The sequence below is a fragment of the Enoplosus armatus genome, chromosome 12, assembly GCF_043641665.1.
Source record: "Enoplosus armatus isolate fEnoArm2 chromosome 12, fEnoArm2.hap1, whole genome shotgun sequence".
NCBI lineage: Eukaryota > Metazoa > Chordata > Actinopteri > Centrarchiformes > Enoplosidae > Enoplosus > Enoplosus armatus.
Window position 1 is genome coordinate 4165493 of NC_092191.1, and position 27978 is coordinate 4193470.

Here is a 27978-nt window from a genome sequence, read left to right on the forward strand (position 1 = left end):
CACACACACACACACACACACACACACACACACACACACACACCTGGGACCTATATGTTGACCTTTGACATCAAATCATTTTGTCTTCCCCTGTGCGTCTGTCTCTCTTGATTTATCATTACAGGACGCCAAACCGATGCAACTTTAAATAACAAAACATACCCTAAAGATTAATTTCTGAATGTGACACACTAGATATTCATATTTTCACTGTATTTACCTTCCAGAATCCAGAAATAAGCCTCATTTCGACATCTGTCTGAAGAGAAATCCACAAAACTACTAGATGTTCCCCCTTTGCTCTGCTTGTTGAACTCCAGGAGTTATTAAATGAGACGATGCGATTTCCATTTTTGTTGGAGAATTTTTTCTTCAATGTCCTTATGCTTCTACTTCAGTTAGCTACACGATATTTTACATTTTCCAGAATGACTTTTCATGTGGCCAGAGAAAAAGGCCGCATGCAGTCCGCCATTTGGACTGCGTCAAAAGAGGCAGCACCTTCGTTCTTTTGAATAAATGAGGAGGCTTCACGTTGGCAGTACTGACGCAGGGGCTCTGGCAAGAAAGTTGATTCTTGCTAAACTTTTCCACAACGCACTGGCCAACAACATTTGTGCAGGGGCACATTCGTAGTATTATCATTTGTAACATAACGATGCAATCCTCCTTATTTCTCCAGTGACATTTTTCATTGCAAAAACCTAAACGCCAACCACGTTAACAGGTCATGTTTGTCAGCTGAAAAGAAAGATAGAGTTTTCCAAGAGATAATTCCTCACGGGAATGAAGTCAAAAAGCTGCTGCAGTTCTGCTCACAGATAGTAAAAACAACTTCTGACTGAGAACACAAAAGCAGAAAATAAGAACAACTTGAACCTCATGCACATTTAAAGGCAGTAAATCCGTCTCAGATCAACACTCGGTTTAGGGCTGGTGTAAACATAAGGATTATAAACTGTCTTTTTGTAACACACTACAGTATACAGTGTAGGAAATGGTGTGTGTTCAAGAGTAAACATTAATGACAAGCTGTCACAGAGAATTACCTCTGTTGCTGTTTCATTATGTATGAACATATACCATATACTCTATCATACACACCAGTAACAAAGTGGTGTAAAGGTCACTGTGTGTTTCTCATGCAGAGGGGCCGCAAGCACGAGCCCTGCTGAGAGCCTTTGAGCAAGACACTGAATCCCTAACAAGCAAAAGCCAATGCAGAAAGGCCTCAGCTCTAAGTAAATTCACAACTTCTCTCTCGAAATAGTCAATTTTTGTTCGCCAGAAGTCTCAACAATGACTTTAATGTTTGTTTTTTGAGGCAACACACTCTCTCGTCAACTCTCCTCAGCTTCGGCCCTACGTATCTAAAACAAAATAAAATTCTGATTCGACAAGGTGGTGGCAAGCAATAAACCAAAAAAAAACAGATCATATGGGTGATGCCACAGGAAGTATTGTATGTCAGTGTTTTCTCCCTACATCATACTGTAACTGCTGTTCTGTCACTCACCTTGTTACTTTAGTTACATAATGAGACAAATAATGTGTGAGATTATGGTGCACAGAAGATTTATGACATTTCCTAATGTTGGATGTCTCAAGATTTATAGTCTTTCTTGTTAACCTGCTTCTCTCTGTTCATTTACGCTGATTTATTTCATGGGATGAGCATGTAGGGCTAATATTTTTATACTCAGAGACTCACACTACCCAGTCACCAACACACACACACACATGTGCATGCAAACAAAATTTCTCTCCTCTTTCTCTGCTTTCTCTCTGCAGCTGGGTCCAGTCCCCTCAGGGTTTTGAAATATAACACTATCACCATTTATTACAGTCTTTCCCTCTCTCTCTTTCTGTCTCTTCCTCGCTCTCTCCAAATTATTGTGTGGCTGCCTTCCCTCTCCACCCTTCCTCCACTCTTTGTATCTCTTAAATTCTCCTCCTCTGTCTTAAATCACATTGAAGTGGAGAGAACAAAAAAGACATTTGCTGGGTGGTTTTTGTCCAGTGGCCTTACAGGACAAAGAGTTCATACAGCTAATAAAAAGCCAAGAAGCCTATTATTTGTCCATGAGAAGTGTGTGGCCATTTTAATATGACGTGGCACAAAGAAAGTAGCTGTACAGTTGATTTGAGTGGTTTGATCACATCTCTTAATTCAATTCAAAATACTTAATTTGTCCTTCAAGGTGCAATTTGATTAGAACAACTTACAACAACTGTATGTCAGTTCTATTAGCTTTGAATTTCCTAGCAGGCCTCAAATTAGCATGAATGATGTTTAATCGGAGACACAGAGTTTACATTAATAACATAATGCAGTGTCAAACCAGTTGTCTCATGTACCAGTAAGTGTTCAGTGGTCATAGATGCTACTATCACACTGGAGTTGTTTTTCATAATGAGAATAAAGACTCATCATCATAAAGTTTCTACACTGTCTCCCAGAAATTATATACAACCAATTTGCAACAGCAAATATGTGATCTGATCTGATATTTGATCTGCGTCTAGTGACCACAGCATTATTAAACCTCTTTAAGGTTATGTTTAGGCACTCACAGCACTTGGTTACGGTTGGGAAAAGTTCGTGGTCCGGTTTAATACAGAAAAAGTTGTGTTAACCGAAACCATGACTTTCCCTAATCTTAACCAAAGTGCTCTTGGTGTCTAAACCTAACGACAGACGGGACTCTAGATGCAAACCGTGGTCTCTGGTGTTAAAAAGATATCTAGACTGAAACACTGATGAAACGCTGAACATAGTCCAGCCAGAGATGATGTTTTTTCATCACAACATAATGGAGAAAACAATTTAGTAATATATAATGTAATATATAAATGTAATTTCTAGGAGACACAACATTTGTCAATTAGCAATAAACACAAATTACAGCATTCCTTAGTTTGCAGAAATTTGGTCATAAAACAAACCAATCCAATAGTTGTTGAGACATTTCAATAGAAACCACAAAAGTGAATCCCATGGTAGCATCATCAAAGTAAATAGGACTCCTCCTCTTGGGACCACAAATGTCTGTAGAAAATGTCATGGTAATCCATCTAATAGTTGTGAATATTTTTCAGTCTTGGCCAAAGTGCTGGACCGACCGACAAGCAACAGACACATTCATAACAATCTTGGAAGCTCTATTAGTTTTTGTAGCCATGCACGGCTCTGGCAATGTTGTCCTGTGTGTGTGTGTGTGTGTGTCCCTCACAAGTAAATCTATATGATTATAAATTTCCTTGTGAGTTCTCTCTTGAGAGCACGAGAGAAGATGAAGTTTATGAGGAAGAGATGAGAAGCGAAATGAAGAGAAAACCATGTTAGGAGAGAGAGAAAGAGGAGGCAAAGGAGTGTGTGAGAGAGCAGACGTTGCTGAGAGAGGTCTGCTGGGAAACGTTTGGGGTGAGGGAACATTTTCCTCTTCTCGGGAATCTGTGTGAAACCAAATTGCTGTAGACAACAGAATTACAGACGCAGACATTCAGGGGCGAAAGAGACGAGAAATGAGCTATAGAGAAGCACCGAGACTGAGATGAAAATTATATTGAGAATGCGATTGCATTTTGCGATTTTGATTGTTTCTCCTGCTTTCTATTTGGAGCAGTGATAGACAGAAAGAGAGACTACAACAGCACGAAACACGTCTTCCACATGCACAACATGAAGGAGGCAGTCTCCCTCTGGGTCAGTCAGTGGCATAACAATGACACGTTTTGTCCTTCAGTTGTTGTAGTTACACTGGTGTATTTTTTAAAAATTGCTGGAATTATGGTCAAACCGGATCCGCACTTTTCAAGACACATACGTATGCTTATATCTTAGGATGTTGCTCATGTTTGAAGCCAATATAATCCAACAAGGAAGCATGGCCGTGCAGTGGTTAGCGCTGTCACCTCACAGAAAGAGGGCTCGGTGTTCAAACCTGGAGCCCCTCTGCGGATAAGCGGGTGTAGCTAATGGGCGGATAATCAAACAAGTTCACCTCCAAACGACGTTGTTGGTCGATGCCCTCGAGAACAACACATATCAACATAACACTGCGGTAAAATGAATGCTTTGTTAAGGTCGCCATGGTTACATTCATAAACACTTGGTTAAGGTCAGGTAAAAAACAGTTGGTAGGAAACAGGAAATGAAGAGCGATCCGTGGGTTAAAATCAGATGTTTTGTCCCGACCTCCTCCCCACGCGGACTTTGTGGCTCTATAATAATGTTACCTGACTTCCTCCTTTGCCATGTCATGATTAATCCGGTTGCTGGAGGGCTTTGTCACTTGAACATATGATGTGATGTGTCACTCTAGTTTTGTCCTAGACTGTCCCTCCCCCGAAACATGGATCCTCTGTGCAAACACTTCCGCAGCCTAATTGCTTTGGGTTGCCGAGATTAAAAAACTGACTGATATAAAACATGACATTCTTTTTAAAAATATGCACCTCCGTGGAGCTTTGTGATCTGCATATTTATGAGAAAGGCCGATTTGTGCCACATACAATATGGAGGGCATGTAGAACAGCATTAGAACACTTTGGTTACAACGAAAGAGAGAATAAATTAAATTGGAGCCTCCTCGTCTCTCGTCTCTCAGCTGTGTTGCGAACGTAGACGCACAGATCCAGAGTGACTGGCAGTAAGACAGATAAAAAAAGACAAACAGGAAGAGGGTGGGCAGGCAGAGTAAACAGACAGATGAGACATTAGACAGAAATGGAGAGGAACAGGATCGCTGTGTAATCTAATGATGATGATGAGACAGCGTGTGTGTGTGTAGACTCTAGCTCTAATTATCTGTCACACACTGAAATGGAATAAGTCCTCGCTGATATGATGTGTGCAGGGCAAGACAGCAGTTATGTAACACGAACGACCCCGTGGTGCTCTACTGTCATAAGACCTGACACAGACAGACAGGCAGAGAGACAGACAGACAGGCAGACTTCACTTCATGTCCTCCATAAATGTCAGGGTATTAATTAACATGATTTATTATTGTTAATATTTATTTTGTAGATTACCTTATTTTTCTAATGTTTATTGAATTAATGGTAATCATATTAATATATTAATCCTTATTTTAGGTAGGGAACTACATAAAGAAGAGTGAATACTGGACTCATATATTAGGAGGACATGGACATAACATAATAAATGCTAATCTTGCTCGACACATTTACAATGCCAGTGTCATATTAACATAAAACCAAAAGTATTTATTGAAAATAAAATTTGAGTACAACAAAACCTCCAAAACCAAGATGAACGTGCTCCTTTCTCAATATTCTGTTCAGATCAGAACTTCATGTACCAAAGGCTTTCATTTTGTATGTAATATGTGTAATATTATCTACATCAGAAATATCCCTTCATTCCCTTTAAATTACCTGAAATCTGTCCCGAAACTATTTTCCAACGTGAACATACATGTTCACACACACTCGAGCCTGACCTCCATCACTCTCTGTCTTCCTTCAGTGAGCTCCAACCAGAGCCATGGGGAGTACCCAGATTGCCGGAGTGAGAGGGAGTCGGGAGGGGAGGCGTCTCTCCTGGTGTCTCCGCTGGTGGTGGCGGGGATCGTTATAGGTCTGGTCCTCTTCCTCTCCTGCATCACCATCATCGTCGGCAGCCTGCGCAAAGACAGTCGACTCCGAAACCCACACCTCCGAGCGAGCTACGGTCAGTCTGAACTTCGGACCAACTAACTAATTAATTCATAATTAAGTGATTGATTAACAGGTACAAAGTTTCATTAAGGATTGTAGCAATTACTGTGTGATTACAGTAATTATAGATTATATGATATTAACATTTCTGACAAATGTCAGGCCCATTTATTCAGGGTATTTATTATGTGGGGGCTTCACATAACTGATGAAATCCCCCTAAACTATTTTTCTTGCTCATGTTGGTCTGAAATTCACTACACCCACATCTTCATGCACATAACTTGCTTCCAAAATCTTAAGTAGGTTTTCAGTTTCCCAAGAGAATGGAAATATTTCGAGGCATCAAGCAAATATTAAACAATAGTTGCTGCCATGACTTCAAATGGATGGATAGAGAAAACAAATTACCTCATTCAAGATGAGCACCAGATAAAAAAGTGCATCCATCGCCTCAGTTGTTGCAATACTACTGGATGTCCCCAAATGACAAAACTTCCATTCAAACGGGGCTTTAGCTTCATGTCTCTGTCTCTGCAGGTCTGGATGGTTTTTCTTATGGAGGTTCAGTAGGAGAACTGAGATCTACCTGCTTAGAAGACTTTCCTCCTGGTTTAGACTTTGATTCATACAGAGAGACTCTGTCACAGGTCAACAACCTGTACCCTGACTCACCGCCACGGTAAGTACTTACTGTGAATCCAAGGTCATTATGTAAACAAAATAAGGCTTTTATTCACCATTAGGTATTCACCAGTATTCAGGCGCAAAATCCAGCTTTTAAGCTTTCTTACCTAGACTTATATTTTTTACTTTAGGGTCAAAATTGAAATGAGGTCCAGAGCAGACAATGTTGGTATGGGACAATTGCTCATGTTCTGCTGACAGCTTAAATATTCAGAAAAGGAATTAAAATAAAATGAAAATCTTAAGCCCGGGCTGTCCTCACCCACCACTAGCTCCAGTATGTTTAAACTAGCAAGGAGACCGCTCCCCCTTGTGCCAATTATGTCATATGTCAAATATAAAGTGTAACTGACCATTCAGCCCGTGTCCCCCGCTGGTCTCAGTCCACTTGGTTTGACCCTTCCTCTGTGGCAATTCATTTATTAGGGGGCTACCTTTGGTGCCCTTTGTGAGGGTGCAGGACTGAGTGTGTGTGTGTGTGTGAGAGAGAGAGAGAGAGAAAGAGCTTGCTAAAGGCCAACATCATGGTGTTTTTGATCTAAATGTCAGCTGATTTAATTGGCAACTTTAATAATTCACATACATCCCTCCCCTGCAGTGTGTGTGTGTGTGTGTGTGTGTGTGTGTGTGTGCGTGTGTGTGTGTGTGCTCTGCCTTAGAAACATTCACTCACTTAACCCACATTAACTGATCTGAGGTTGGATAGTATCTTATCTTTTGTACTTATTCATTAAAAGAGAGTTCATTACTGACTTGAGACGATTGTATTTGACTTTCCGATGTCCCTGGTCACCAGCTGCCACAGTCTGAACTTCACAGCATCAATATGAAGGGTCATGGGGTATACAGAAGATTCCTATTTGTTTTCTTATACTGATACTCTAAATGTTCTTCATAATGGAAACACAGGATTCCCTGGGCTAATTTAACAATACGATAGGTTTATGTTATGCCCAACAGTTTTGATTATTTCAAGTTTTTCTATCAGTTTGGTATTGCATATGACTCTAAATGCTATGATACTCCCATAGCATTTAGCATGATAGCCTCACTTATCATTTTACTGCTATAAGTAGATCATATTCTTTGAGGAAATGTTTCTCATGGATCCTGATTCGTGCTGATTCAGTAGCGTTGCACATTCACATTTATCATGTTGAACCCGAGGCTGAAGGTCTGTGCTGGGGTTGTTATCTGGGGACCAAACCAAAGCTCCTGTCATGTTCTTGTAACACAGACAAAGTGCATCATCCTGGAAGATACATCATCTGTGGAGGGATACACCTGGTCAGCAGCAGGGTTTAGGTTGGCTGTGGTGTATAAATGCTGCTTGGTGCTGCTAATGTGGGCCAAGAAAATGGTCTCGTGCACCGTTACAGCTCTCGTTCGTAATGTTTATGAATAATCCTGAACCTTGCTAATTAGCAGTACAGGACGGAAACCATACCACAGTGTTTGTCCTCACTTCAACTTGAGCAGTAGAAACATGAGAGAGAGTAACAGTAAACACAACAGCAAGAAGACGGGGAAAGAAAAGGAAGGGAGAGGAAGCTAACGAGCTACGTCAGGGCTCTGGCAGGGAAGCAGAGTGTTCTGGACTGCCTGTATGAGAGCAGGACTTTCTGGCCTGGACGATGGGACGGCGGCCAAGACACACACACACACACACGCACACACACATACAAACAGACACACATACATACATACAAATCGCACATTTTGTTTACCATAATGCTGGCAAGTTGTTGTTTGGTACCCTGTCAACAAGCAGGTAGTTGCAGTCATGTGACGATCCTGCAGGGTGTGTGTGTGTGTGTGTGTGTGTGTGAGTGTGTAGGCCACAGATGGTTGAGGGAAACTCAGAGAACTCAGATCAACAGCTCACCTACTGAGACTGTGAACGTAACACATCCGACACAAACACACGCATACACACACACACACGAAGAACACACATATATGCACACATACTCTCTCTCTCACTCACACTCACGGATCAGTAGCTCACCTGTGGAGACCGAAAGCTTCTGCTTCCTCTCAGGGAGAAGACGAGCAAGCTTTGGCACACACACACACACACACACACACACACACACACACACACACACACATTCCTGGCTTTCTCATGCGAGTGTAGTAATATAGGGAACAAGTAGAGGTAAACTGTTGAACAAAGTTTGGAAAGATGAGTGTTGACATTCCACTTGGGGGCAGCACAACAAGCTGTAAACACAACACTGACATGTAATGACTTTAAGTTGTTATAGTGAATGTGAAACACAGATTAGCGTTTGTTTGGAGTTGTGTCTCTGGGAACCTGATGAATAAATATATTTACTCTCCTTTTTTGTCTCCACCAGCTCCTGAGGAAAATATCTCACTCTTTAGCTGCTAAAGGCTCCATGTTCACCAGCCAGCCTCTAACTTTGTCTGTCTGACATTTGCTTACGCTGGGTTTATCAGAGCTCGTCTGCTTGTTCAGATGTTCGTTGATAGATACTGCCTTGAAACTGTATTACTGATGATTTAAAAACATTAAAACTGCAGTTGGAATATTTTGAACTTGAAACTATTTGAACTATTTGTAAACCAAATACGTACATGTATTTTACATACATAAGTACATCTTGAAATGATTAGGCAGGGATGTTTCTTCTACAGCATTAAACTACAATAGAGTTTGTGATGACGTTTGTTTTTCAGTTTGCTGCCGTTATGCCTGCTACACACATACAGAAAGCACCAGTTCAGCAGCCTCATTGACTGATGGCAACAGAGGTGTTCAGAATGATGAGCCTATTGCTTGTTGCTGTGTCAAACTGTGTGACACCAACAGCCGGTGTCACTGACAAAGACAGGAGGAGCGTACTCAGGTCAGGATGTCTCCCAGCAATTTTAACACAGAGTCAGGGAGCAACGAAAGCTTGGGATAAATGATAACACCAGACAGCAAGGACGAGGACTTAACAAGTAACAGAGTGAAAGTGAGAGACAAGGTGACAGAAGCTCAATAATCTCAATAGTCTCAGGAACAACACCGATGTGTACTGTCCACCTCATATGCTCCATGTTGTCCTGCCATCTTAGGATAGGATGAACGTAATCTTTGCACAAACGCACCGACATGTAATGTAAAGAGACAGACTTTCAGGTAACGAAACAGATTAAAGAGACAACTTTGTCTGAAATGTTAAGTCTAACTGTGGGCTTCATCTTGTGAGCTCCTTTATGTTGAGAAATCAGATCAGCTTTGGCATGATCCACATGACACACACACACACACACACACACACACACACACACCTGTGAATGCAGCATCTATATGGTCCTCTTCCTCCACAGGCAAGTACCTTTCACAGTGGTACAGAGTGGGGACATGCTCACACTCACACACAGAGACCATATGCTGCAGCAAGTGTTGTCCGGTGTCCAGCTCCGTAGAGCGTCACAACCAGTGCATGAACGCCTGCCAGAGGTCCTCCCTGTCTCATGACCTGCGTGTATCTGACTTCCTTCTCTATTGTGACAGTTCAGGTTAAGCCACAAAAACTGTGTGGTTGATGTTGGGGAAATATCGTGGTCATTGTTAAAACAGCTCCAGCCTCCAGGATATTAGGGTTTTTTTGGCGGTGAATGAAGCGCTATGTTTATCTACGACAGTCGCAGAGAGGTGGACGGGGTGCAAAATTTGTTATATATAAATGTAATTTATAGGAGACAGGGACCGCAAACAGTGGCCTCCTTAAGAGGTTTCTGCAGCACTATACCAATATCACACTGCTTCCACATTTGTTTCTGACAGACTGGCAGACAATAATAACGACTTCAGCAGTCATTATATGCACACCACCATTATGAGAAACCCCTCCCACATTATAGTGCACATAGTCATTGGAATTAGTGTTTTAAAAAAAAGTGGTCGATAAAGCTTTATGAACAGGAAACAACATGCACATATTTGTAGTGTTAGGGTGGCAGGGGAAGGTTTAGCCACTTCATCAACAAAAAAACTAGGACTCCAGCTCGTCAACAGGAGTCAAGGGAGAGGGGCGGGTCCAGGGCTGAGACAAAGAAAGAGGAAAGAAAAAGAAGAGGGTAAGGAAGCAGGGGGGGAGAGAGAGAGAGAGAGAGAGAGAGATTAAAGTACGAGAAAAGAGAAAAAAACCTGAGTAACTCAATACATTTCATAAATATGAGAAATATAAGAACTTAACTTTATTGAAAACATTATTTTTGAGGACGGCAGCAGCATGGAGTTTGTTACCCTGCCACCTTAACTGACTAAATAATTAACAAATTTAATTTGGAGAGTCATTTACATGATGTGTCTGGATCTCAAACGGAAACTGGCAGCAGACAAAAACACAGACGGACAGATAAACAGAAGCAGTTGTGTAACTCCCAGCATGTGTCTCAGAGGAGACAAATTATTTTCACTCAGCGACACCTTGGTAACACACAACACACATGAGTGTAAACCACCACATTCATTATCGAGTGTGACGTTTTTTGTAGAAACACAGACACAGGAGACCAAAGATGTACAGTGTGTTACAACACCTCTGAAACACCCTCGTCCTGCCCAGCACGCACTTGCCCCTGCCTCCAATTTTCACCTCAACATGCCTTGGCATGAGTGTTCGAGGTCAGAGGTCCCAAAAGCAAAAGAAAAGAATCTGAATTAAAAAAACTTTAGCTACCCCCAATCCTTTAGTTTGTGTGTATGTGTGGAGGTGTTTACCCTCTGCTCCACCCTTAAAACCCAAAACCAGTATTTTGGCATATATACAGTCTTTGGTTGGCATGGTTACGCATCAGTGTCTATTTAAAATGACATTAGATTCAGGCGGATATGTTGGTCTCTAGAGATTAGGGAAAAATCGAATCTCCCTCCCCACGGAAATAGGTCTGATATCAGGCAAGTGTGTTTAGATAAACGACAAACCAGTGATTAACTAATTAAAATGTGTAATTAAATGCAGATGCTGAAGAACACACGCTGCTTTATAGTGATGACTTTGTAAAAAGGTCTTTTGATCGCTGGACGCACAGACAGGCTCTCACTTCAAGTGCTATTTCAGTCTCCTTTAACAGTACTGTGTGTGTGTGTGTGTGTGTGTGTGTGTGTGTGTGTGTGTGTGTGTGAGAGAGAGAGAAGTGTGTGATGACGAGCAGTGGGTGCAGTGGACATCAGGGCTTTCTGACTGAGCCTCACATCACGGCTAAAATAGCTCTCTTACAAACAAACACACACACACACACACACATTTAACAGGAAACAGCAGACACACTCAAAGTCTCCAACACTGAGACAGAGAAAGAGGGCAAGGTAAAACACACACACACACACACACACACACACACACACATGCAGCACTGTGCGGTACCAGACTGATATAGTTAACCACTGAGCTGATTGAGTTACACTGATTTACTGCTTCCTATGCCGCCATCATCATGTACCATTAGCTCCACACACACACACACACACACACACATACTGGTTTTATAATTCTGTTTTCTGTTTAGTTTTATTCTATTTAATACGTTCCTTTCTTTGTCTTCGCTCTGTGGCTGGGGGAGGAGGTTGGTAGAAACCTGACCTCTGGGGCTGCTGGAGGAGTTCATCAGGGAAGCATTTTGGGACTCTGCCAAAACAGCAGGAAGACGGAAGGAGGCTGTGTGTGTGTGTGTGTGTGTGTGTGTGTGTGTGTGTGTGTGTGTGTGTGTGTGTGTGTGCAAAGGACAGAGGGAGGCTGCTGCCTTCATCAATTCTTGATGGGTTAGACTACATGTTGATGGTGAAACATGAAGCATTTTATCATTAAGTTTGGCATATTAGTGTATTTATCATGACTCAAACAACAGACCATGAAGAGTGAGCTTTACCTTGTGTGAGGTACTCGAGTAACGGAGAGAAGGGTTTATGGGAAATGCAGTTATGGTTTGGGAAGCATTAGCATTAGCAACACTGTTGATGTGAAATTGACGCGACTAATTACCTTGACCAAGGTCTCATTCATTCACGATAACTCTGGTGAGAGTCCTGTATATATATATATATATATAACGCACAAATATCTGGAAACTTTGTTAACATGTCACAATTAGTTTGTTTTCTATTCTATTATTCTATTTTGTTTTTCTAAAAGTATCCAAAAAAGTATTAATCTGACTGTTTGGCAGCTTCGCTTCGTGTCCACCAAGTGGTTATCCACCATTTTCATTCAGCATTCGTCATTAGTCAGCATCCCCATCAATACTACAAAGCCAGACCAGCATTTTCAATTTTGCAGTGTGTATTTGAAAAGATTACGTTACTGGAGGTACAAAAAACCCCAAATCATTCATGTTCATGTCACTACATGTCCACCAACAGCCAGCCAACATCCAGTCCAGTTCAGTTTCTTTGTGTTTGGTTGTGTGTGTGTGTATCTGCAGCAGGTTTTGTTCAGCTGTCAAATTGTCAAATTGGTGAATGTGTTTCTCTATCTGCCTGTTCGTTTTTCTGCATGTGATGTTGAATTGGTGATGATGTTTTCTTCATTTGCTTGTGTTTTGACTGTTTGCGTGTGCGTTCTTTCTCAGCAGCAGTGTGTTGAACTCTCAGGAACGCCGTTCGAAGAACCATTTACCATTTATTTTAGGAGAAGATTGTGATTCTTAATCCTGCTCGTGTATCACAGTGCGTGCGTAAAGTACATTTATCACAGTTTTTGTTATTTTACTGAACTGCAGTTACAGTAGGCACAGCAGTGCAGTGTACTGGAGTAAACAGGGGAGCCAGTTTTCCAAACCAAAGACCCTGTTCTGTTCTGAAGTGTCCTTGAGCAAGACATTGACTTCCCCCCCGGCTCCTGGCATGATGTTCTGTAACTGAGCCCGAACCGCTGACCTCTCAGACACCAACAGACTCCTGAGGGGAGTATTAAACACACAGGCAGGGACAAGCCAAAGGTTACATGTTTTATGAACTTTGTTGGAGCGGAGTGAATGATGACATTATTGCATTGATGAATGTTTTCGAGTTGCAGAGCGTAATACAACGCAGCGCTGCATTTCTGTGGGCTACTGACACAGTCAATTTTCTTTAATGTGCTTATGGGGTTCAATAAATCACAAACATGGATGTGTGCAAATGAGTGGGCTTGAAAGCAGGTGCGTTTTTAAGACATTAGCTGTTTTGTTGTTGTTACATAAACATTTCCTCTGAAGGTTATTTCTCTTCCTTTTTGTGTCCCTGTCAGTGTGGAGAGACAGACGAAACTGGACAGCTGTCAGCACATAATGTATCATAGACTTGGCTGTGACATAGCAAACACACAGTTGTACACAGTCAGAGCTGGAGCGCTGGGATTATATTCAGGAAACTACACAAATTCACATTTTAGTTTTATTTTAATGCTGCATCTCAAAATGGAATCACTGATGTCTCCTGGATAATTTAAATGATCCTATATGATATTACATATTCATGCTATGGTCAGTTTTAGTTATGTAAACTTCATATCTCAGAAGTACCTCGACTCCCACGAGTCTCGGCCATTGTTGCTATGGAGCTTCTTCTCCATAGCAAGAGGAAGGCTTCATTGTTGCAGGTGGGAACAAAACACTGCCAACGTAGTTCCCGAATTAATCTGAAATTGATCCAAATCCAAAAGTGACCCAGTTTGTACAAGGCGTAATCTGTAGCTTCCAATCACCATTTACCAACAGAATAAGCTTGGTGATTGTTTCTTACCAAAACATTAAGAGCTGTGGTTGATTTCTCCCTTTAAGTTTATATATATATAAATATACGCAGGCGTCTACCTTCTCTCAAAGATCCAGATATTTTATAACACGTGCTCATCTTTTGTACTGGTGATTCAAATGGGAGACTTTTTTGTCTGTTCTAGTCATCTAACGTTGTCTGACCAGACTTCCACAACCCCAGGTGTTTGAGCAAAGCTTGTTTTCTCAAAATAACAAAAGAATTAACTCAAGATAACGTAGCTTCCATAGATATATAACTTGCTAGCTGATGTTCTTGTGACATAAAATGGCCAGAAAGAAATTATCACAAAAGAAATGAGTTTTGGCTCTCCGTCCTCACCTTATTAATCGTATTAAATTTTGTTTTCGTCTCCATAGTTACGATGAGTGTGTTGGCCCAGGTTCGACTCAGATCTACTTACCTACAGATGACCCGCCTCCTTACTCCCTATTGGACCCCTGTCAAAGAGGGCCAGAGCAGGAGGAGCAAACAAACTACACCAGTCTGGAACCTTCTCCATACTGTGGAGAGACCTCGGCCAGCGCCGCCTGGTTCTCCCCCTCCCACTACCCACTGGGACTACAGGAGCAGGAGCATCCACACATCGCATCCATCTCTTTCCCGCTGGAAGCGGCGCCGCCTTATGAGTCAGTGTTGGCCGAGCAGGGACAGCCCCTCCCCCTCGTGCCATGTGACTTTCATAAACACCAATCAGAGAGGGGGGATGAAGGCAACTCCCGGCAACCAGGGGCGAACCAGATCTTGTAGGACAATTAATTTGTTTCTTTCACCTGCTCTGTTGGTTTCCCCCAGTTGAATTGAACAAACACTTGTGATGTGGGGCACAAAATTGCTGTTAGGAGCAGCTGTGACACCAAACAATGGACGCTAATGAGAAGTACACATCTTCCACACGGTTGCCAACACGTAATAAGGCTGAAAATGCGCTGACGTCAGCTTCTCAGTGGACTGAAATGCAGCCAGGACTCCAGTTTTCAACTATTTGACTACAGTTTGTTTCTGGACAAAATGAAAACTCACTGATTGCGTTGTACTGTAAAGTTTCTGGAATGACAGCTTCTCTCATAAAAGGTTCATCGTCCCAGTGATGCTCCCTCGGACAAAGACTCTCCTCCATCTGGTAATAACACCATTGTCTAGTTTTTTGCCATGTTTTGACTGTTAATCTCTCTTTCTTGAATAGGGACTGATGCAAGAGTCATGTGTCATGTTTAGACATCTACAACATCTATTCATTAAACTGTACATGATGGCAAGCTGACTCTGCCTGTAGAGGAAAGACTCTGTAAACAATATCAATGTGGTATTTAGTAGTGTAGTTTAAGGTATACACAAGCACACAGAGTACACCCCTCCAATTCCTTTTGTTATGATCCTCACCTATCGGTCTACTTAATGATGTTTTGGATGATACTTACCACTTGTGTTGTGTTCGATATCCTCGGCTACCAGAACACCACTGCTGATTTCCAGTCTCTGTAGTGTGTAAACATTTAGAGCAGTGTGCCGTTCTGCAGCTTCCAGTGTGACGGTAGTATCCTAGTGGTTAGAAGAATAACTTTGTGGTGAAACTATGAAGATGTTATGGAAGTCATTGTTAAATATTTGCATCTGTCAGCACCAGAGAGGGGGGGGTTTCAACCTGTCCACTGTTGTACAAATCGTCGTAACTCTTTCTATCAAGGGCTCTGGTTTTAATATCAATTCTGTAACTGGACCCAAGCAGCAAAATGTAGCTCGAAGCCCTCCTGACGAGGTTGGGTTGATGCAACAAAGAAATTACACATTAAACTGTAGACCTTAACACATCGTTCACTGGAGAAATGGACGCTTCTGTCTTTGTCCTTTATGTTTCACTCTCATGAAAGAGTTAACTTGTCTGGAGCCATCATGGAGGTCTTTTCCCTTATTGCACTAAAGTTGAAACATCTTCTCAGTAAGCAACAACTGGATTGTGTTATCCTCCTTAATTCATTAATCAGATTGCTAATTAAGGAAAGAAACTGAGGTTAATGTAAATGTCACTCTCACTTTAGCCTCTAACAGATTATGTTAATGTGCAACCAGAGATGATAACAGCATGACAGGAATGTGTACTGTTATATTTTAGATACTGATCAATATTCCGATCAGTTTCTTCATGAATTGATTAATTGTCAGAACATATTGAAAAGCCTAAGGAGATGTCTTCAAGTTGCTGGTTTTTATCTCACCACAGTCCAAAACCCGAAGATGCTCAGTTTACTTTCATTATTGAGGATTTGAAAAATGATTGGAATGATGAATCGATTATAAAATACTGATTGATTAATTGACAAATTGACATCCAACCAACTACTAATCTATAATTTCCTAATGAACAATGACTGTTTAGGTTGGCTAAATGTAAACTACATGTAGAAACCAAGACAGCTGTATATAAAGCTTTTGTGTAAATGCAACAATTCTGCATTAGAAAGTCATTTTAGGGGTGAAAGTGATGCAGAAACATTTAGATTGCACAAATTAGTCATTTATTGTCAGTACGGGGAGTAACACAACGGTCAAATAGTAGAGGGGTCGTAGATTGGAGGGTTTGTCTTCCGCCCTGGCATCACAGCTTCCATTGCCATCCTAGTCAACAATGTAAATTTTAATAAATCCTGACCATAATAACCATTAATCAAGAGGTTTCAGTCGCTTACCTTAACTACAGTTGAGATTAATTTTGTGCATAAGTACATGAGTGCGTAATCCAGGCAGCAATACATCTGGCCATAAAAAACTTAAACCAGCTATTCACTACTGTTGGTGCCCAAGTGCTGAATACCTCCCTGTTAAATCAAATCTCTCTGTGTTTTATATCATTTACTATAATGTGACAAAGACAGAAGCAAAGGTCGATGTTTGGTTCAGTGTTTGAATATTAGTTGTGTGTGGAGGGGAAACCCAGGTTATCCTGGAGACCTGCAGACATCACATCACCATTTATCACCAGTTATTGAAGCAGGAAGTCGTTTGAGGCTGAGCTTTAATAACAATGCAAATGTTACTTATAATTTTAAAATGATTTGTCCAGATTATTTTATTTTTTTCCTTGTGTGACATTGTCTTTGTGTCAAAAGATGTGCCTACTAGCCCTCAGACTGTTAGCTTGAGCATTGTAGCCATAATATAATAATCTCAATGCAACTAACTCAGTGCTTTGCACTGTTGTATGTTTGGTTTTGTCAAGAAGTATTGGTTTGCTGGTGTGGTGTGAGAGATCCTCTCATTAATTCAATCCCTGTCAAATGAATTGTGATGACAGATTTTATTGAAACATGTTTCAAGCTGTTGTTCCAGTGATCAGCTTCATGTTGTCGTTTGGTTCAATTTAGTTTAGTGTCCCTGCATTTAAATGCTTTTAACTGCTGACTGAGTCAAGTCAATTTTATTCATATAGCCTGCTATCACAAATCACAAATATGCCGCAGGGGGCTTTACAATCTGTACAATTGATTATATTGTGATGAATCAATCTGTAGAGTCACTATTTAACCACCTACAATCTGATTCTGCTCCATCCACGTTTACCTCTTTCTCTCCTGAACTTTAAAGGACCTCACTTGTAGTGCAGACAGGCTGTGTGACAACAGGCCTAATATATTCAGATTGCATTAATATCATATAGCATTTGACATATTCAGTCCTGCAAAAACAGACAACAAACCCACAGAATTAACTTTTGGGAATCTGGAAAATATGACAGACTTTTAGAAAATTGTCATAACATTCAAAGTAACCAGGAGTGATATCTAAAACATGTAAGAGGAGAGTCATTCCAAGAAAGGATTGTTGCAGCATCAAGCTTTCAGTTTTACTTTAACAACCTGCTCCTGATGATGGTTTTCAAGTACGGCCAAAACCTTGAAACTGCAACAATGCCTGTTTTTGAAGTACTTGGCATACTAGTAGTTTTTGAAAGTAGTGGATGAACTATATATATAATATGTACAGTATATCCAGTATATCAGTATACTACTACTCCTACAATATTTTACACACATCAAAGGACAAACTTGGAATAAACTCTACAGATAGAAACAGGATGCTTTTCTTTTCCATTGACATTAATCCATTTTTTTCCTCATGCATTTCATTTTTTTTCCCCGCTTAATTCCAAATTCAAGAGATATTTTGTTTGTGAGTAAAAAATTGTTAAAATAATAAGTTGGTTGACTGTAGAAGAGACAGTATTTAAAAGGTAGAGAGTCTAAAGTAATCATGAAATAATACACCTATTTCCAAACCTCCATACCCTCCCACATTGCTCTCTTTTTAAACCAGCATTCATTATAAAATAATATGAATTTATCTGTTATGTGTATGTACATAAATTCCCATCTATGTATATTGAAAATAGGATATATAAGGAAGATCGTCGCTAACGTAGAGCTTTACACAGTGAACACATCACCCACCAGAGGGTGATGGCAGAACTACAATATGACGTTCAGCTTTTTCACTCCCCTACTCAATAATAATCCACATAAATAAAAGTGTGGTCCTGGTCGCTGAATAAGACAGTAAGATCACCTGGGTCTACTTGGCCATGTTTGTCTAAGGTGAGGCGTATTTTGATGCTTTATTAGATTAGAGGAAAATGTCCATCAGGGTTGTCAGTATTATAGTATTTGTTAACTGAAAACACTAATGAGAACGAGTCCTTTAATAGTCGAACTAGAGAAGTATTTTTCAGGTCGATCCAGTCTAGCACATTTATTTGCATATCGGTACTTTTTGTCAGGTAGGATAGCACTTATGTGTGGGTGCGTTCTCTGTAAGCAAAAGTATGTAAATGTATTACATGTGCATCATTTCCCACCCCCCACCCCCCCACCCCCTCTCTTTCTTTCCTCGTCTGTCAAGACAACAGACTTCATTGTATATAATAGGAACTGCGGTCGATAATGTTTCTTTATGTTCTGTATTAGAGATTTTGTTAAATCTTTTCTTCTGTAGAGAAGAATGAATAAATCTGAACTCTTATATGAATCTGAGTGGCTGGTTTTGAGCAACGACACAGATGCACACGTACACATGCTCACACACACACACACACACACACGGGAAGACAAAATGACAATTAAAGTACTTCTTTTAATACACAGTTGTTTGTACTGTACATACTGATTCTGTTTCCAGCAGGAGGCAAACCAAAAACATGAAGTTAGTCATTTCATTTTTCTTTTCCCGTCCAAAATGTTTCATGTTGGGGTGAAAGAGCGCTTTTCTTGTCCACGCAGGTATTGATGGCATGTGAGGAACAGAATGCAATCGAGATGAGGGCCTAACTCACACAAACAGGTTTTACTCAACATGGAAATTATGAAGAGAAAATGACATCTCGTTTGTCAAGAGAAACCACTGTTTAAAATAGTAATCTTATAGTATAAGATATTTGTGCTCTGATGCTTTAGAAAGCCATTTTCACAGTGACTATTTAAGTGGTTTCTATAAATCATCATTTAAAATACTTATGTTGGAATAAAAATATCATGGGTTCACCTTTAAGACACAAGGACATAATGATAATAGTAATTTAATATCTAAATGTAAATCAGTTCTCCAACAGTTGTGTAATATCTCAATAAGGCAGGTTTTCATTGGTAACCTCTCATACAGCTGCCTTGTACACGTGCACACATTAAAATGAGTGCACTATACTGTAGCCACGTTTAACTTACAGGCCTGACGAAGAGAGCAAGACGTGTTGTAGCCGCTGATAATTATGGATCATTGACCGTCCTGTAAAGTAAGGGCTGAGTGTGCAGTTACCACCACAAACATCTGCCAACACTGATGTTTCTATCGACTCGTCGTGCTGTGTGCAAAGCTCCTCTGCTTTTCAGTATCATGCAGACATCTCACTCCATGAGCATTTCTCCAGTAGTCTGATTATCTATCACCACAAAACACAGGTGCAAAAACAAGAACCTTCTAAACAAAGTAAACTCTTTCTTTTTTCATTATAGAGACAGACTTTGACTGCTTCAATCCAGATAGAGTAAATCCAGTTTGTCTCAGACCTATACAGGATGTTAACCTGCCTGCAGCATCAGTATTCAAGCGGCTAAATTGACTCTTTTGTTATTCTCATTTAAGGTTTTGATTTGAGACGATTGAATATGTGAAAAAAAAATCACATTACAGAGTAAATAACAAACGTAAGAAACCCTGAATAAATCTTGTAAAATGTGGATGTAAAAAACCCTGAATGAAAGTTTAGAGTCGGTACTTTAACATCAGAGTCATCGTTTCATTGTTTCTATCCAATGTTCTCTAATGAATAATGAAACCTGTCACTGAACCCACATATCAGTAAAATTCAGAGCCTGAAAAACAAGTCTGCTCACTGCTCGTTTGAGAATTGTTTTTCACAATCTGAACTTTTGAAAACAATTAGAGAGTGACGTATTTTTGGAACCTATTTTTCCTAAAACTGAACTGGGCAGATTACTAAGATGCTTTAGAGACTCAGACACACCCACAGTCTGGTATATAAACCAGAGTCACAGCACAGACGCCATAAACAGTAACTTCACCGTCAAACGACCCACATACAGGCTACTGCTGCTGACTTTAATACCAGAGGTAAGTTATTATTTCAAATCTCTTTTCAGTTTTTACTGACAATTAAAAAGGATCATAAATGTTTTATCACAAAATGAAAGGCAGAGGATGGCACTGAGCCTGACTGCTCTCTTGCAGATAATGAAAGCTCAGATTGTGCTCCTGCTCTTTGCTCTCATGGTCGTGCACAAAGCAACGGCAGCTGTTCTCGTTCAGGCCCAAGAAGGTATTCCTGTGTGTGTACCATTGAGTCTTATCATACGTGCTTGAGTAGCACTGAACAAAAACTTTGTAGATTTGTTGCTGACAGCACCTGTTCCGATCTTAGTTATTCCAGAGGACGAGGCCCTCGATATGCTGAGTGCTGATTTGACCAGCTTTCCAGTTACACCAGGCGATGAACCCAACGATGGTATGTATACTTTCTAAAAGTCATGCAAGGCCTTACCTGTCATTAGAGTTTCCATTTCTCTTTGTGCTACTGCTGCACACCTGGTCGGATAAACTGATGTATTCTCTAAAGGACTGAGGTTGTTTTCCAAATAAATTCCAGTCTGCAACAACACTACTTTGACCACAAACAAAAGGAACTGAGAATGTGCTGTATGCATTACCTGGACACCTTTACACCTCATCAACATGTGAAAATGTCGAGTCAATCACATGCATTCATACCACATGTATGGAAGCAGAATGTCATCTTCTTAGTGTACCTGTATTACCTGTTAACACCATTTGTAACAACATGTTTTACATTTCTTTTGCAGGAGAAGGCGGCCTAGTGGGAGCATGAAGAGAAACAGCTTTGAAAAGTCTAAATAAGGCCCAAACAGCCAAAAGATGTTGAATAAATAAACGCAACAATGAAATACATGTCCTTCTGTTGATTGTGTTTGATATTTGCATTTCAAGAGGATAAAGAGTGTGATTCAGTTTCAAACTGGAGACAAAGACAGCTTTATTGGGTTATAATATTTAAATATGATGCAATTCAGTTTATCGTATCACTATGTAATATGCTAATATACGTGATGTTATTGATTCATGCACATACTCAGGCCACATGGACTTGTAAGACATCAAAAATATCATTGCATGGGTTTCATATAACATTATATTGAAAATAACGTGTCTCCGATACAAATAAAATCTGCCATGAACAAGAATCCTTTCCTAAAACGCTAAGCAAGTATTTTATAATCATCTAACGTGAAGAAGTAATCTAAATCTACTAGATTACTAGACTAATCTAAAATAAGGACATTTTACTAAAATGGAAATGGGCTTGTGAACAAAACCTTTCACTTCAGGGAAGCCACATGTATGTTTCTATAGATAATGGTAATTTAAAATATAATCATGTTGTTCTCTGCCTCCTTGCTACCTAATGTTACTGTTTTTGGAGGTTAATTTCACATTATTGCCCCTCCGCAGAAAACATAACTGTATAAATACAAGAAATATATAGAAACTTAAAACCATAACCAAAAACAGAGACCTTTTAAAAGAAATAAAGATTAATCTATTGAGGCAAGATGCAACAAATGTAAACTACTTTGCAAAAATGTGCAAGTATTTAATATGTCGCCTGCTTGATGCCTGTATAATTTCCTAATATTTTTTTTACATTTATAAGTAACCCAGTGATGGACTCTGTGATGCATAATAAGGATCCTCATCTATAAATACTCTACCACCGCATAATGTCAGTTTGTATTATTTCAAAATCTGAACTCCTCATGGCCTTTACTGTGTCGCCCTCTAGTGGCCCCTGCGTGTAAGTACACATGCAGAGTCGTGACGAAGAGCAGCTGCGCTCTCACAGAAAGTTCAGTTAAATGAGTTAAACTTGTTCAGTGTGCCTCTTTTGTTGAAGACGTCACGTGAAAAGTGACGGAAACAAACGAACAGAAACCGCAGTGAAACGCCGGGAGTTTCGGCTGCCATGTGACACTGTTACACACACGTCAACAGCGTATTTTCCCTTAAGAAAGTTGTTGTTCGCCGGCTGCCATGTGATCCGCCTGCAGAGCCCAGCCAAAATGTCATCCGTCACTTGCAGCCTGTTGCCCGGTAAACGACACCCCTCTTTCTCGGTGTCGCCCAACTGAACCGCAACACGTCGACCTTGTTTCGCCGGCGGTCTCCCCCCTCTCCTCTTTAAGTCCAGCCTGTGTGTCCAGCAGGAGTCAGCCGGTGAACAGGGACTTCCAGCGGGGGGCAACATGCGCTCTTTTGCGGGGCTGGTTGCCATTGTGGCGGCGGCAAGTGTCTACCTCTACCTGCTGTCGGCTCATCTTCCCGCGGGACCGAAGCACGTCCAGCCGGACTCCGAGGGGGAGGACGAGGGGGTCCAGGAGTTCAGGTAGCGGGAATGGAAAGACACAATTCAAGTTGGATAGCTGGATAAAAAAAGAATAAAAGTGCTTACAGAAAGTGTATTTACTGTTAATTCTCCAGGGTTTTGGGTAATGCAGTAAATATTGGTGGAAAGTAACTGAGTACATTTACTCAAGTACTGTACTTAAGTACAATTTTGAGGTACTTGTAGTATACTTTTATATTTTGGTAGCAAATATTGTACTTTTTACTCCACTACATTTATTTAACAGCTTTAGTTACTAGTTACATTGCAGATTATCAGATTATTAATTCAAAGTAACCATCAGATAAATAATGATGTATTATTACAGACTTGCTATTTAAATATAAAAGTACATTAAAATGATACTTCCACATGAATGCATTTATAATTATAATCCGATGATGAAATATTTGTAATTATTTGCATTACTTTTGGTACTTCAAGTATATTTTGATGCTAATACTTTTTCTTAAGCAACATTTGAATGCATGGCTTCTACTTGTGAAGTACTTGTGTTGTTTCATTTGAAGCATTTTAAGCCCCAAAGGAGGTGAAAGAAAATAGCGAAAATAAGAGGAAAGTCAAGAAGGAGAACATAATGCTATGAAGCAGAAACCACCGGTCAACTGACCCATCAACAGTGTTTACCATCCTCTGTCCCAGTGCATGCTGGGATAGGATCCTTGTGAGGGGACAATGAATGAAGGAATAAATAACCTCTCCAAATACAGTCAGCTGTTCTTACATTTTGTCTGTTGGAGCATGTTTCTGTGAAGATCTGAGCATTTTAACACTAGTCGCCCGCAGATCTAATATTAACATTATTAACATGTATTTGGATTCAATATTTAGACTCCTGTTGGTGATCAGGTCTGTGTCACAAATGAGAATGATAATAATAATCATTTCTGTATAGCACTTATATATTTAATGTGTTTTATATTCTCCTCTCCTCACAGTACATATTGGACTGATCGCATTACTACTCAGACTGTGTGTGTGTGTGTGTCTGTGTGTGTGTCTGTGTAAGTGGTATCTTGCAATGGCAGATAGTCAAGTGTGAGGATGTCTAGGGATGATAGAATAACGCCGACCAAGACACTCTGAAGCCAAGAGCAGAACCCATCTGTGTGTGTGTGTGTGTGTGTGTGTGTGTGTGTGTGTGTGTGTGTGTGTGTGTGTGTGTGTGTGTGTGTGTGTGTGTTGCACCCGTTAAATTCATATGACTCATATTATACTGTTACTCACCAAGTTTTTAAACATGGCGTGAGAGCACCCAATGAAATATTGGCATCCTGTTTTCCCAGTCATGCATGTGTATGTCCGTCTGTGTGTGTGTGTGTGTGTGTGTGTGTGTGTGTGTGTGTGTTAGTGTAGGTAGCGGTGTGGCCATGTTACATGTCGACTTATTTATTAAGTCCCGCATGTGTGAAACCAAAACCAAATACAACAAAATACAAAATTACAAATACGTTGAATTAAAGTGACTGCTCAGAACACAAGTTTATACAGCGTGGTCCTTCAATATAAAAAGTCAGTAAGACACGACTCTACCACTTTGGGGCAGCAATAAAAGAGACATTCCTCTTCAGGCTTTTAACTTTAGGTCAGTAGGTGGGACAGACTGTAACAAGTCTCCCTTTGTGTAACAACAAAAACAACAGCTGGTATTAAACTAAAAGCGTAAAGTTATTTCATCTTCAAAACGTTTTTATGAAAAGTTATTTGATGCCACTAAATGTCTTCAATATCGTCGATCGCTGTTTGTTGTTTCATGCTGCTTTTAGGGCTCAAATATTAAGTCTGCTGTCAGAAAATTAATTGCCAAAACTATTTTGATTAGCAGTTAATCATTTAAGTAATTCCTCAACTTTTCTCAGTTTTACATCTCTGTAAATGAAATATCTTTCACTTTTTGACTGCTGGTTGGACAACACAAACCTTGAAGATGTCAACTTGGACTCGAAAAGTAATTTAATGATTTTCTTTCAATTAATAGTGAAAATAATTGTTAATTGAAGCAGTAGTTGCTTTAAAAACTCTCTCAACATTTAACCTGATACGACCCAGCTTCATATCAGTTCTTAGTTGTGATGAAGTGACTTAAGAGTTAAAACGTCCCCTCTATGAGGAGTCTACACTACCCTGTGTGTGTGTGTGTGTGTGTGTGTGTGTGTGTGTGTGTGTGTGTGTGTGTGTGTGTGTGTGTGTGTGTGTGTGTGTGTGTGTGTGTGTGTGTGTGCAGAGACAGAATGTATCTCATGGGGTTATGCGTAAGCATAATTAAAAGTGCCCACGATGACACATTTCCCTCCTTAAATACTGTACATACATTCATGCAGTTTGACATATCTGAGCGCTTACGCATCATCAACCTGCCGGCCAATGACAGGAGAGAATGTTTGTCCACTGACCAGTAGAAATGAGGAGTGCTGAATGTCAGAGCAGGTGGTAGAGGAAGTCTGCGTCTTGAGTTTCAAGGGGGTGATTTTGGTGTGTGTGTGTGTGTGTGTGTGTGTGTGTGTGTGTGTGTGTGTGTGTGTGTGTCCTACCCTCGGCTCAAGTCTACAGGCATCAACACTATTTCTGTCCCTCAATCAAATGTATCCTGTTACCCTCCCACTCGCCATTGCACACACACGCACACTCACATACACACTCATACACACACACACACACGGCTGCCTACTCCCTTCTTCCTAACATGATCTTTCCTCGTCTTTCCTCGTCTTTGAAATGCCATGTTTTGTTGTATGAAGCTCATGTTTGTTTCACTCAAATTAAAAAAAGATGTTTTATTTTCAGCTGCTGCAACAATATAATGAAGGTGACTGGACATTTTAAAATCCCCAGAACAACTTGCCTTTCCAAACAAGAATGTCCATGTAAACTTGAATAATCCACAGACCTCAGTACTTTCTTTGGAATTCCTTTTCACCAAAGAAATAGTCCCCAGTGAAATAAATCCCAAAAAGTCCCAAAAATCCAGAGTTGATCGGGCTATAATGAAAGGTATTTTGGGAAATGTAGGAAATCAATAACTGAAGGAGAAGCAGATGAGGGCAGAACAAAAACTACATTATGCTTCTGAAGGATCGATTTGTTCCTTCAGAATTAGTTGAAAAATCAGCAGGTACCAAGTTTTGTTGTGTCGTGTCTTTCCATCCAGGCTGAAGTTCCCGTCGGACCTGGATGAGCTGCGGGAGCTCGCAGAGATGCTCAAGTTTTATAAAAGAGAACACCACAGCTACGTTCTGCTGCTGTTCTGCAGCGCCTACCTCTACAAACAGTCCTTCGCCATACCCGGTTCCTCCTTCCTGGTGAGACGCACTTACTCGTACACGCACAATTAAATGACTTAAACAAAACCTGAAGAGAAGATAAGCAACATCACACGGTTCATCTGATTTCAGGCAATGCATTCCAAGAATATTCTATAATCGAGTGCCATTTACTTGATTCTGTGTTGTTCCCAGATATTTGGTTGCCACAAACGACTTTAATCCATCTGCTTTTCTATTCATGCGTCCCTTCCTCCCTCAGAACATGTTAGCTGGTGCGATATTCGGGCCCTGGGAGGGTCTGGTGTTGGCCTGCCTGCTCACCACTTCAGGCTCCACATTCTGCTTCCTGCTCTCTTCTGCGTTTGGAAAGCAGTACGTGGTTCAGGTCTTCCCTGAGAAGGTGGCCCTGCTGCAGAAGAAGGTAAGCGTCTCCATAGTCTACAGCCACGCTGGCGGCTCTGTGAGGATGCACTTGGGTGCACTGGTGCTGTGTGCTCAATGCTAATGTAGGCGAGCTAACATGCTCACAATGACAGTGTTAACAGGTTTATGTTGAGGAGATAATGTTTACCATGTTAGCACTAAACACACAGTACAGCTGAGGCTCATGGGAATGTGATTCGCTTTGCAGGTATTTGGTTATAAAACAAAGTATGCTTAATAAATATTTTGACCTGATGAAAAGTTGAGGGATGTCTGTGCCAAATTTCATGGTAATCAATTCAGTAGTTGTTGAGACATTTCAGTCTGGACGAAACATGATTAATAAAACATTTATTTTTCAGTAGCTTGAATGAATGAATTTAGAGTGGACTTTGGAAACAACCAAGACAAAAAATATACAAATTGAGTTTTTAAAGCAGTGGGAACAAACAGTTTCCTCTTCAGCTTGTGTTGTGTTGTGCATTTGCAGCACTGACTGAAAACAATGTATACAGCAAAGGCTGTTTTTATTTAATTAAAATATTATTTAGGATTTTTTTTACTTTTATGCAGTCTTGTCAGTACCTCCTACACTTTTCCCCTCATTCTTCTCTCACCGTCTTTGTCCTTTTCTCTCATCTTCCTTCCTCCCGCCCCCCCCCCCCCCTCAGGTGGAGGAAAATCGTAACAGTTTGTTCTTCTTCCTCCTTTTCCTTCGTTTCTTCCCTATGACTCCTAACTGGTTCCTTAACATCACCTGTCCCGTCCTCAACATCCCTATGCCCATTTTCTTCTTCTCTGTGCTCATAGGTGAGACTTCACACACACTAAAAAGCACACACACAACACAATCAGCCACAATCACTGATCACTCAGCTGCTGCTTTCTCCTGCAGGTTTGATCCCCTACAACTTCATCTGTGTTCGCACGGGCTCCATCCTCTCTGAGATCTCCTCTCTGGATGATATCTTCTCCTGGGGGACGCTGGCCCAGCTCCTGGCCATCGCCCTCATGGCTCTCGTCCCTGGAGCGCTGATCAAACAGTACAGCAAAGCTCACCTCAAGGTGGACGGCATGGACAGTAATGGACCCAGCCAGGCTGAAATCAAGCAGGACCGGAAGAGACGATGATTATGGTTTGGGATTCCCAAAAACATCATCGT

The 27978-nt window shown here is 40.7% G+C and overlaps 2 protein-coding genes and 1 long non-coding RNA gene across 3 annotated transcripts in view; all 3 read left to right on the top strand.

The window, feature by feature from the left end:
• bean1 (brain expressed, associated with NEDD4, 1) overlaps window positions 1-14896 on the top strand; it is a 34005-nt gene extending 19109 nt beyond the window's left edge. Inside the window, exons 2-4 of the mRNA XM_070916477.1 lie at window positions 5463-5698; window positions 6226-6367; window positions 14506-14896. Coding sequence (XP_070772578.1) covers window positions 5463-5698; window positions 6226-6367; window positions 14506-14896 — 769 coding nt within the window. The remainder of the gene's footprint in view (window positions 1-5462; window positions 5699-6225; window positions 6368-14505) is intronic.
• Window positions 14897-20670: 5774 nt separating this feature from the next.
• Window positions 20671-21616, top strand: LOC139294698 (uncharacterized). The gene is made up of 4 exons (XR_011598407.1): window positions 20671-20764; window positions 20882-20969; window positions 21072-21155; window positions 21511-21616. It is a non-coding gene; the product is annotated as an uncharacterized lncRNA (long non-coding RNA).
• Window positions 21617-22968: 1352 nt separating this feature from the next.
• On the top strand, window positions 22969-27946 carry LOC139294536 (transmembrane protein 41A-B-like). The gene is made up of 5 exons (XM_070916450.1): window positions 22969-23108; window positions 26278-26428; window positions 26652-26813; window positions 27487-27625; window positions 27711-27946. The coding sequence occupies exons 1-5, from the start codon at window positions 22969-22971 to the stop codon at window positions 27944-27946; spliced, it is 828 nt and encodes a 275-aa protein (XP_070772551.1).
• Window positions 27947-27978: the final 32 nt, after the last annotated feature.